General features: G+C 46.1%; 1 protein-coding gene across 1 annotated transcript; it reads right to left on the bottom strand.

The window, feature by feature from the left end:
* Positions 1-8898: 8898 nt before the first annotated feature.
* Positions 8899-10036, bottom strand: LOC127327568 (fasciclin-like arabinogalactan protein 6). The gene has a single exon (XM_051354343.2). It carries the CDS (start codon positions 9967-9969, stop codon positions 9136-9138), a length of 834 nt encoding a protein of 277 aa, XP_051210303.1. The 5' UTR covers positions 9970-10036; the 3' UTR covers positions 8899-9135.
* Positions 10037-10495: the final 459 nt, after the last annotated feature.

The raw sequence follows: 10495 nt of genomic DNA, 5'->3' as shown, positions 1-10495 counted from the left end.
TCGGTTCACCTGGCTTTATCTTATTAAACGCAAATCTGATGTGTTCGACGTTTTTGTTCAATTTCAAACACATGTTGAGCGTCTTCTTAAGCACAAAATTCTTCATGTTCAGTCCGATTGGGGGGGGGGGGTGAATACCACAACCTCAACTCGTTCTTTAATAAGCTTGGGATCTTGCACCGTGTGTCTTGTCCTCATACACATCAGCAGAATGGCACCGCTGAACGTAAACATCGACATCTTGTAGAAACCGGCCTTACCTTGCTCGCCCATGCCTCCGTTCCGTTTCGGTTTTGGAGTGATGCCTTTACCACAGCCTGTTTCTTGATAAATAGGCTTCCCACACGACTTCTACAAATGAAAACCCCCCTTGAACTCTTGCTCAATGAACTCCCAGATTATACGTTTCTTAAGGTTTTTGGGTGTGCTTGTTGGCCTCATCTTCGTCCATATAACAAGCGCAAGCTGGAGTTTCGGTCCAAAAAGTGCGTCTTCCTTGGGTATAGTTCTCTTCACAAAGGGTACAAGTGCCTCCATGTTCCCACGAACCGTGTTTACATATCTCGTGACGTAGTGTTCGATGAGAATGTGTTCCCCTTTTCCGCACTTCCGAACAACACTTCTACACCCATACCACCTGTGCATTCTATTCCACCGTTGCCTGATCAATTTGTAGATGCTGCATATACTCCTGCGTTGCTTCCTAACCATGCTGCAGGTATCGGACGCGGCGCTCGTCTTGAGCTTCTGGATGATCAGGCGCCGGACGCGGACGTGGATCACGCCCACGATGCTGTTCCCGTGCATGCCCCATGCATGCCGGGTCCCGCCCCCCCAGCCTGTGGCCGCCTCGCCCGCCACAGCTGCCTCGCCCGGCCCAGCGCCATCGCCGGGCGCCTCCGTCTCGGCCCCGTGTGGGCCGTCAACGCCTGGCCCGTCACCGCCACGCTCCCCGCCACTGCTCGAGCATGGCTCCTCGTCGCCAGGGCTGGCCTCGCCACTCCATGCGTCTCCCGCCCTCGACTCGTCCTCGCCATCGTCAGAGCCTGGCTCGTCCTCTCCCGTGCCACCAGCTCCTGTGACTCGTGGACCTCGTACTCGCAGTCAGTCCGGGATTTTTCGTCCCAAGGAGCGCACGGATGGGACTATCGCATGGATTGCTGCTTGTGTGGCTGATGCTACTGCTGACCCTACTGCTGAGCCTCGTCATTTTCAGGCTGCTCTGGGTATTCCTCACTGGCGCACTGCGATGGAGCAGGAATTTCAGGCTTTACTGAAGAATGACACTTGGCGTCTGGTTCCTCCTGTGTCTGGCGTCAATGTTATTGATTCCAAATGGGTGTTCAAAGTGAAGAAGCATGCTGATGGTTCTATTGAACTCTACAAGGCACGCTTAGTTGCCAAGGGTTTCAAACAGAGGTATGGTCTTGATTATGAGGATACTTTCAGTCCAGTTGTCAAGCCTACCACTATTCGCATGCTGCTTTCTTTGGCTGTTACTCGAGGTTGATTCCTTCGATAGCTTGATGTCCAGAATGCGTTTCTGCATGGCATTCTTGAGGAGGAGGTCTATATGCGTCAGCCTCCAGGCTTTGTTGATCCTACCCGTCCTCACCACCTCTGTCGCCTTGTTAAGGCTCTGTATGGACTTAAGCAGCTCCTCGTGCACGGCATGCCCGACTTGGCTCGGTTCTTCGTGCTCATGGGTTTGTTCCGTCCAAGGCCGATACATCACCGTTTCTCCTTCGGCGTCACGAGGTTACTATGTACCTGCTGGTTTATGTTGATGATATCATTCTCATTAGCTCCTCTCGATCTTTGCTGATCGCCTTGTGTACGCACTCGGTGGTGATTTTGTCGTTAAGGACTTGGGTGCTCTGCACTATTTCCTTGGTCTGGAGGTCTCACGGTCTTCTGCTGGGCTGACCCTTACACACGAAGTATTCTCTGGACTTCTTTGCGCCGTGCTTTGGTATGTTGAAGTGTAAGCATGCTACCACTCCTATGTTCTGCATCGATCGCATGACTGCTCTTGATGGAGACATTCTTTCGCTTCGATGACGCTCGAGTACCGCAGTCTTGTTGGAGGGCTGCAATACCTCACTATCACCGGACCGAGATGTCTCTTATGCGATCAGCAACCGTGTGTGTCGGTATCTTCATGCACCTCGGACGTCCCATTGGTCGTATGTGAAGCGTATTTTGCGCTATGTCTCTCTCAACGCCTCGTATGGTTTGCTACTTCAGCCGGCCCCGTCTTGTGCACTTTCGCTTTCTCGGATGCGGATTGGGCTGGTAATCCAGCACGACGAGGCGATCCACGGGGGCTATGCGGTATTCTTTGGTCCTAACTTGATCGCCTGGAATGCTCGCAAGCAAGCTACGGTATCTCGCATAATCTGAAGCTGAATACAAGGCAGTTGCTAATGCTACAGCTGAGCTCATATGGGTACAGGCTTTGTTGAGAGAATTGAGAGTCTCTCAACGTCAGTCTCCAGTTCTTTGGTGTGATAACATCGGCGCTACATACCTCTCTTCCAATCCGGTATTTCATGCCCGAACAAAACACATTGAAGTGGATTATCACTTTGTCAGGGAACGCGTTGCAAAGAAGCTACTTCGTATCAAGTTCATCTCTTCCAAGGATCAACTTGCTGACATCTTCACGAAGCCTCTTCCACAGCCACAGTTTGTAGGTTGTAGGCGCAATCTTAACTTGATTTGTACTTCAGGCCACAGTTAAGATTGAGGGAGGGTGTTAGACTGTATATACGTAGCGTTGTATATGTCTTGTATTGTACCTCTTGGTACCCATATATATATGAGATAGCCACACCCGTATTGGGTGTCGAGCAGTTTCCCAAACCCTTTTGTTTTACACAGCGTGAGTGCGTGACCGGTTCCAACAGAACCCATTCTGGTCCCGGTTGGTGCAACAGTGCACTTGCCGCCATCAGCTTCTAGAAAATCCACACTCTCACGTTAAACCACCGGTCCGGCAAACCGGCCCGTGACGTGCGCGTTCGCGTCTCCAAATGATTCTACCTCGATTGGGTTAATTAGTTGGTTTCCTTCCAAACCGTGCACGTATAGCTGAGCTGAAACGGAAGCGTCAGAGCATGCACAATTACGTCAGCAAGGCGTGTGCATGCACGCACGCACGGTTTGCAGATAGAGCATCCACGATTCGGCCGGATTGTCTCAACGTCTTGTCTGACTGGTGGATGATAGAGACAACCGTACGTAATGGAACCAAGGACGAGAACGGGGAAAAGTCGACAAAGATATGTGCTAGCAGCGAGCCAACGAGGCAACTATCATGATGAATTAACAAATAATAGTAATCCTCGAAAATATTTTTGAAAAATAATATTCTGTATTTTTTGCCGAAAAAAATAAATAATAAAAATAACACTATTTTTTTAGCATACGTCATAGGAAGTTTTCATAAAAGAAAGCCCAAAAGGCCGGTATACAACACGCTATGGCAAAGACACCTAAAGGCGCAAACACACGCACCCGTAAAAGGTGGCAAGCACACTCTAACCGACTACTAGCGTCATCTCCACTTGTCCCCTAGGGCTAGCACACCTCGAAACAACCCTGTGGGGCGCGGTGAATCAAAGTTCAGCAACGTCGGATATTCACATCTGCTCCTAGAACCCAGTGCCTCTCCTGCAACCAATCGACGAATTTTGAGTCCGATTGCGGCATTCAGTGTAGTTTGCCCTACCAATGCAGGCAAGTTGTCCACACCTCACGAGCCAGGACGCACCCCATCAAGAGGTGATCTAGAGTTTTTAAGTAAGACAGTAAAAGATGGAGCTCGAGGGGATAACATTTATTTTTAGCAAGGGAAAGAATCTAGGGTTAGTGAAAACTAATAAATTAGCTTAACTTTGTCAGCCTATGCTCAATATAGAAATAGAATGATTAAAATAAGAAGAAAGTCATATTTTTGAAGATTGGAAAAACTCTTCGAATTAAAAATATATTTGAACCAATCCTGCTTATTATATTTCTATAAAAGAGGGAGATCCTTTATCAAAGGAAATAAGAAAAAGAGGGCGTGCTGCTACTATTTTGAAAGAAAACAAATATAAATTTCTGAAGTAATGTTCGAACCCAAGGATTTAACAAATCAAAGATAAAGACACCACATTTAGAACAACATTTTCTCTGCAATTTGGATAAAAATGGAGTGGTTAGGTTAGGTTAGGATCATGTGTAGAAACTGATGGATGATATTTAGTACGTAAACTAATGCTTTAGATAGCAAGTGAATCATCGCGGAAGTTGCATTACTAGGGCCATATTTAGCCTTGAGCTATCCACTTCAAAAGAAACGTCTCTCAAATTACCTAGAGGTGGAAGAAAGCGTGTTATCGATTTGAAATGGATCCTGATGGATCCCCTCGATACAGTGGTTCGTGTATATATTTTACAGAAATTGACATCAAAGTTGGGTATAAACTAGCTGGAAGACATGGGAATAAGTGGGTCATTTCCAAAATTTTGCCTAGACAAGATATGGACTAGCTATTTGCAAGATGGAACTTGATATGGCCTATTTGTAAGATCGAACCAGCTGTCATTTGATGCCGCCGTACGCATGCACGTACGTACGTGTTAGTTGATCATTTCATGTTACCAAAAAAGAAAATGATCATTTCATTATCACACCGTAGCCGGCAACTCCGAATTCCAGCAGAGCATAGTATTTTCGGACATCTATGTCGGCAGCGGCGGCGGCGGAGCTGCCGATAAAAGGCAGCACGCGTCCACCGGGCGAGTAAAGCCCGCCGTGGCCGGCAGCCACGATGACGATCACGCGCGCGCGTACGCGACGTCTGGCTTCACTCCGTGCGCGCGGCGGCCGGAGAAATTTTAAAGATCTCCTCTGTCCATGCCTATCTGCGCACCCCCGGCCGCCGGCGCAACTCGGCAAAGACAAATCGAGCCTGCCAACGTACTGCCTACCGGCCGGAGGGAGGATTCCCGTGACGTGCTGCCGCGTCATGGGTGGATATGCTCAAGCCGTCACGCCTCCCTCCCTGGCGAACGAGAGCAGTAGTGTTCGGCCACATCCGGGACCTGGTTTGTTTGTTTTTTCTTTTCCACGAAAATGGGGTGCCTACCTTCTTTTTTTAGTGCTGGTGAACGGGAGTGATGTTGTACACCGACCAGTGCGGTGCTCGCACAGCACCGCACACCGCGTGAGGTGGCTTGCTGGGCCGCGGCCCAACAGCATCAGGTAACTGATTTTTCTTTTTCTTTTTTTTCTTTTTCTTTTTTCCTTTTCTGTTTTTTGTAGAATGTGAATACTTTTGGAAAATAAAAAATTCTAAATTCTGAACATTTTTAACATGGAACAATTTTTAAAACTGAACGTTTTTTTAAATTTGAACAATTTTTTAAAATAGTTTTTTAATTAATTTCAAAAATTCTTCGAAATTTTAGTTTTGTTCAAAGTTCAAAATTTGTTCAAGATTAAAAATTTGTTCAAATTTTAAAAATTGTGTAAGATTAAAAATTTGTTCTAAGCTACGCGCGACCGTGGCGTGTAGTACCCTCGCCGGCGGCAGTGTCGGCCTCGTCGAGGTCTCTCTTCGCCACCGGGCGACGATGGATGAAGCGTTGTGTGTGACCGTGTTCGGCTTCGGCCAGCACAAGGTACGACAACAACAATGGCAAGCTTGATGCGCCTCTTCGGCCTTTGTTGCCTCGAGGTACGGGATGTGCTATGCACCGAGCTAGTCGGTGCCAGTTGACTCACCGCACACCCCAGGTGGGAGTACTGGGCCAGCCTAGTAACTTTTCTCTCCTTTTGTTCTTTTTTCTTCTGCTGTTTCATTTATGTTTTGCTGAATATGAACAAATTTTGAATCTAAATTTTCTAAAAACTTAAACAAATTTTGAATCTGATTTTTTTTCGAATTTCAATATTTTCGCATTTGAAATATTTTAAAACGATTTCAAATTTGAATGGTCTTCAAATTTAAACAGTTTTCAAATTTGAACAATTTCAGATTTGAACGGTTTTCAAATTTTGAACATTTTTGAGTTTAAAAATTTTGTTTATATTTTCGCATTTGAAAATATTTTGAACAGATTTCAAATTTGAACGGTTTTCAGATTTGAATGGTTTTCAAATTTGAACATTTTTGAATTTAAACATTTTCTCAATTTAAATAATTTTTAAAAATTAAATTTTTGAATCTAAAAAAAAATACAAAACAGAAAACAAAAATAGAAAAATAGAAAAAAGAACGAGAAAAGAGAAAAGAAAAGGAAACCCGAACTAGTACAGGCTAAACAGAAACAAATGGGCCTGGCCCAAAACCGACTTGGTCGGTGTATAGGTTTTGCCCGAGGTACGGCGCCATTTTTTTTCCAAGTTCGTGTATTTTGGAGTGAAACCGTACTTGAGCCGAGTTTCAGTGGTGGCAGCCCGTATATAGTTAGGCCTCTTCTATTTCTCTTTTCTCTGGCCTGCATGTGCAGCCCAGGGTACCTCTAGAAAAAATTTACTGGTCAACGGGCCCAATAACGTTTCAGGCGTCTATTGATTCACGGTTGACATGATTCTTCTTCTTTTTTGCGTAGAACCAGTAATCTGTTTTAGTGAAGTGTCTCTTAGCACATACTGTTAGATACTTCAGTGGATTTTCCTCATATGGATTACAATTCATATGATCTGTTCCGAATACATATTATTTTCTTTCAGAAAACTCTATGGTTCATGTTTTAAGAGCTACATTCTATGAAACATGTGATAAGAGCCCTCAATTTCCTTCACAATGCATTCACATGTTGATGAACATGGGCTAAGCCCTTATCTTGTTTTTTTGTTTCCTTTGAGCAGTCCAATACAATCTCTCTATCCCTGCAATAACTGGTCTCCTCTGAAGTTTCGGTGTTATTTCCTCTAAACTACCCAATTCAACAATTTAAGTAATCGTTTTGTTGTTTCTAGTTAAGGTGACTGAGAACAACGATTCTTAGGTCGAGCAACGAGTGAGATATAAGTATTTTTAAGTAAAGAGACAAATACCTTTTTCAAATATCTACATTTTGAAATCGTTATCTATTATGCTTCTAGCATTTTCATAAAAGGTTTTAGAGGGAAGGCGAAAGCCGTCCAAAAAAGGAACTTAGGGAACAATTGGTATGAATTTTTTTCCCCAGATTGCCATTAACTCGTTTTGTGACTTCGGTACTGAAGTGCCTCTCAGCACATACTTGAGATGATTCAATGGATTTTTCTTCTTATGGATTATAATGCATATGATATATATTCCTAATTCCTGTGATGTATTCTTACATATACATTATGGTTTCATGTGATAAGAGCTGCATTCAAGAAATTATGTGATAAGAGCTATCAACTTCATTCAAAGTGCATTCACACTCTCTTGAGTCGATAAACATGGGCTAGATACTCAAGTCAAATAGGTTCTCTCTATCTCTCCAGTAGATGTTTTTTTTCTTAAGTTTTTCTGTTACTTCCCTTGAATTATCCACATAAATTACTTAAAGAATCGGTTTTTGTTGATTGTAAGGTGACATAGAACAACGATTCATAACCCGAGCTTGAGAACCATTGATGGGCCAACCTAAGGCCCCTCCACCCGGGATTACCGACGGCGCCGCAGCTTGCGTTACGAGCGACACCAAGTTTCTCTATATAAAAAAGGGCATCTTAGTAATGTTTGCCGAGGCTTCAAAACGTTTATAGTCAGACACCAAAAGCATCCTATGGAATAAACTTTAGATGCGTGCAAATACAAATGAGACGAAAAAGATCTACATCAGACAACAAAGAACGGCAATTTAGACATAATTATTTCTAGGTCAACCGAGAGATATGATTTTCATCTATCTACATTTTGAAATCCTTACCTATTTGTGCTTCCCGCATTCTCCCAAATGGCCTTGCCGCAATTAGAATACCGTTACTGCAATTTCCAGGGCGTCAGCGCCGCCGAACGAATTACTATTTCAGAGAACACTGGACATGCATGCAGCTTGCATATTCCAATCTGCCAAAAACTTGATTCGGTCCATGACTAGGATCACATGCTTGGACCAAGGAGGCCGAAGAGGCCACAGAGTTTTATGTCCAGGACACGACACGAGCAACGACGCGCCAGATCCAGAGAGAGAGCTGGTAGGTAGCTTCCATGTGAGGCAAGCCAGAGCGAAAAAGGATCAAGATGCCATGCCCCCTTTCAAATTTCCAGCGGATGTGCTGTACCTATTGGTTTTCTTTTGTAAACAAGACGGTTCCGGTGTACCTTACAGCTACAATAATGCATCATCGCTGGACCTGAATGGCTGATCGAAGAGGTTTTTGCTGAAACTGATGCCCTGTATTTCAGATTTTCAGAAGACAATCACTGAATGACTGAAGCTCCTGGTTGCTTTGTTTGATTTTCTGCTTCTATGTAAACCAAACTGGCGATGACTACAATCTATGGACTCGCGAAACAGCAGAGGTGTTGGTGCTTGGTATTTATCTATTTATCACTGGTACGGTGGAGATGCCGATCTATGGTACGAGTACAACGGTACAATGTCGTTTTGAACTGAAATGGACACTGCATCGCGAGCTGCAGAAAAAAGAAAGAAGATGCTAGCAGCAAATGCGTGGCCAACGACAACGGGACAGACATCGCTGGCATCCAAGATCTACCGTGCGTCCTCTCTGCTCTGCCAGACACCGACCCACGCTCGATGTTTCAGATCTGCCAGCGCCACCCTGCTTTCCGTATTCCATCAGGGGATGTGGGAAACAACCCGCATTGTCCCTTGTTCTTGCAAGAACGCATCAGATCTTAAAGTGCAGCCAGATCCAGATCGTAGGAAAAGTGGAAATGTGATGCTAGAATCCGATAGTAAATGAATTCAAGAAGCACTAGTATAACACATAAATTACAGGATACAAATCGACAAGAATTCATCAGAGCAAGAAGATTTTCAAGAAAAAAGAAAAGAAGAAGAAAGAATAAAGCCGATGGACATACACATCACAGTGTTGTTGGTACAAGCATCAATGTTCTTGGTATACACCACACTAACTCAATGCAAGAATGACACCACCACCTTCCCATTCCCACCGATGCGATCTTCTTCTCAGAAGGCGCCGCCGAGAACCGCGGCGGCGAGGACGCCGAGCGCGGCGACCCACCTGCCGGTGAGTGAGGAGGCGGCGTTCTTGGTGTCGTCGGCGGTGGAGTCGGCATCCTCGGCTTCGGGCGCCTCGGCGATCCCGGCGGACTTCTTCTTCTTCTTGGGCTTGGACTTGGTTGGCGCGGGGGCGGGCGCCGGCGCCGGGGTGGGCGGCTGGGGCCCGAAGAGCTCGTAGGGCAGCGGCACCTTGTCGACGGAGTAGATGGAGAGCGGGAAGTCCTTGCTGACCACGCTGTTGAGCAGCATGTTGTTGCCCTTGACGCCGGTGGAGACGTTGACGTTGTTGCCGGAGGGCTTGATGGCGTACTTGTAGGGGCCGGTGTGGCCGGAGGCCTGGGTGTTCACCTTGTCCTTGATGTTGCCGAGCATGGAGAGGGAGTAGAACCGGGGCAGCACGCAGTAGAGCATCATCTGGATCTGGTCCTGGCTGGAGAGCCCGTTGAGGGTGCCGGCCTTGAGCGAGTCGAAGGCGTCGTCGGTGGGCGCGAAGATGGTGAGACCGTTGTAGCTGTCCGTCAGCTGGGCCTTGAGCTGCGTGTCCACGCGGGTCTGCTCCAGGAGGTCGCAGAACTTGGTGAACCCGCCGGCCTTCTTCAGGATCGCGATAGGGTCTGTCGGCGGCTTCCCGTCGGCGGTTGCCGCGCCGGGAGCGTCGGCAGCCGGTGCGGCAGGCGCCGGCTTCGCCTTGGCAGGAGCGACCGCCTTCTGCGCCGCGGCCATTGCCGACACTGTTGCCAGGAGGAAGGCCACGAGCAGGATCCGCGACGCCGACGCCATTGCGGTGGGTGGTGGTGAGGAGGAGCTAGCTGGGATCTGAGAGTGAGCGCGCCCTCGTGGTCTGTGTTTAATAGACTTATAGTAGCGGTGGGTGGCGACGAGATTAGTGAGTGTTTCAGTTTGTGTATCAGAGCTGAGCTGTAGCGGGGCTCGAGCACCGTGGAAATTCCTGTGTGCTACTTAATCTGACAGCAACTTTCTCTCGTATTTACGCGTGCGCGATGTGATTTACCAACTACCTGAACATGAATTACTAAGATTTTTCTAAAATAGTACATTAGAAGAAATTTAGAACAGCAATATCATGCTGCTCACTCAAAATTTACAGATTTTTATATAACCAAAATTTATTTGGTTCCATCATAGGAAAACAAAGGATTATGAAAAGGAGGTTTGAGTTGATTTAAGGTTTCTATGAATTTGCACAAACGATTTTTTAGGAATTTTCTTTATAAGAATCAAATCTACAGGTGAAATAAACACCATAGTATTTTTTTTAAGAACAAGACACAACATAGGTAAAATT

The sequence above is a fragment of the Lolium perenne genome, chromosome 1 (assembly GCF_019359855.2).
Source record: "Lolium perenne isolate Kyuss_39 chromosome 1, Kyuss_2.0, whole genome shotgun sequence".
Classification (NCBI taxonomy): Eukaryota; Viridiplantae; Streptophyta; class Magnoliopsida; order Poales; family Poaceae; genus Lolium; species Lolium perenne.
Note: the sequence above shows the minus strand (reverse complement) of the source record. Positions and strands in the feature narration are given on the sequence as shown.

Excerpts from the sequence above, each read along its gene's own strand:
- LOC127327568 (XM_051354343.2), bottom strand. The coding sequence starts at position 9,969 with ATGGCGTCGGCGTCGCGGATCCTGCTCGTGGCCTTCCTCCTGGCAACA.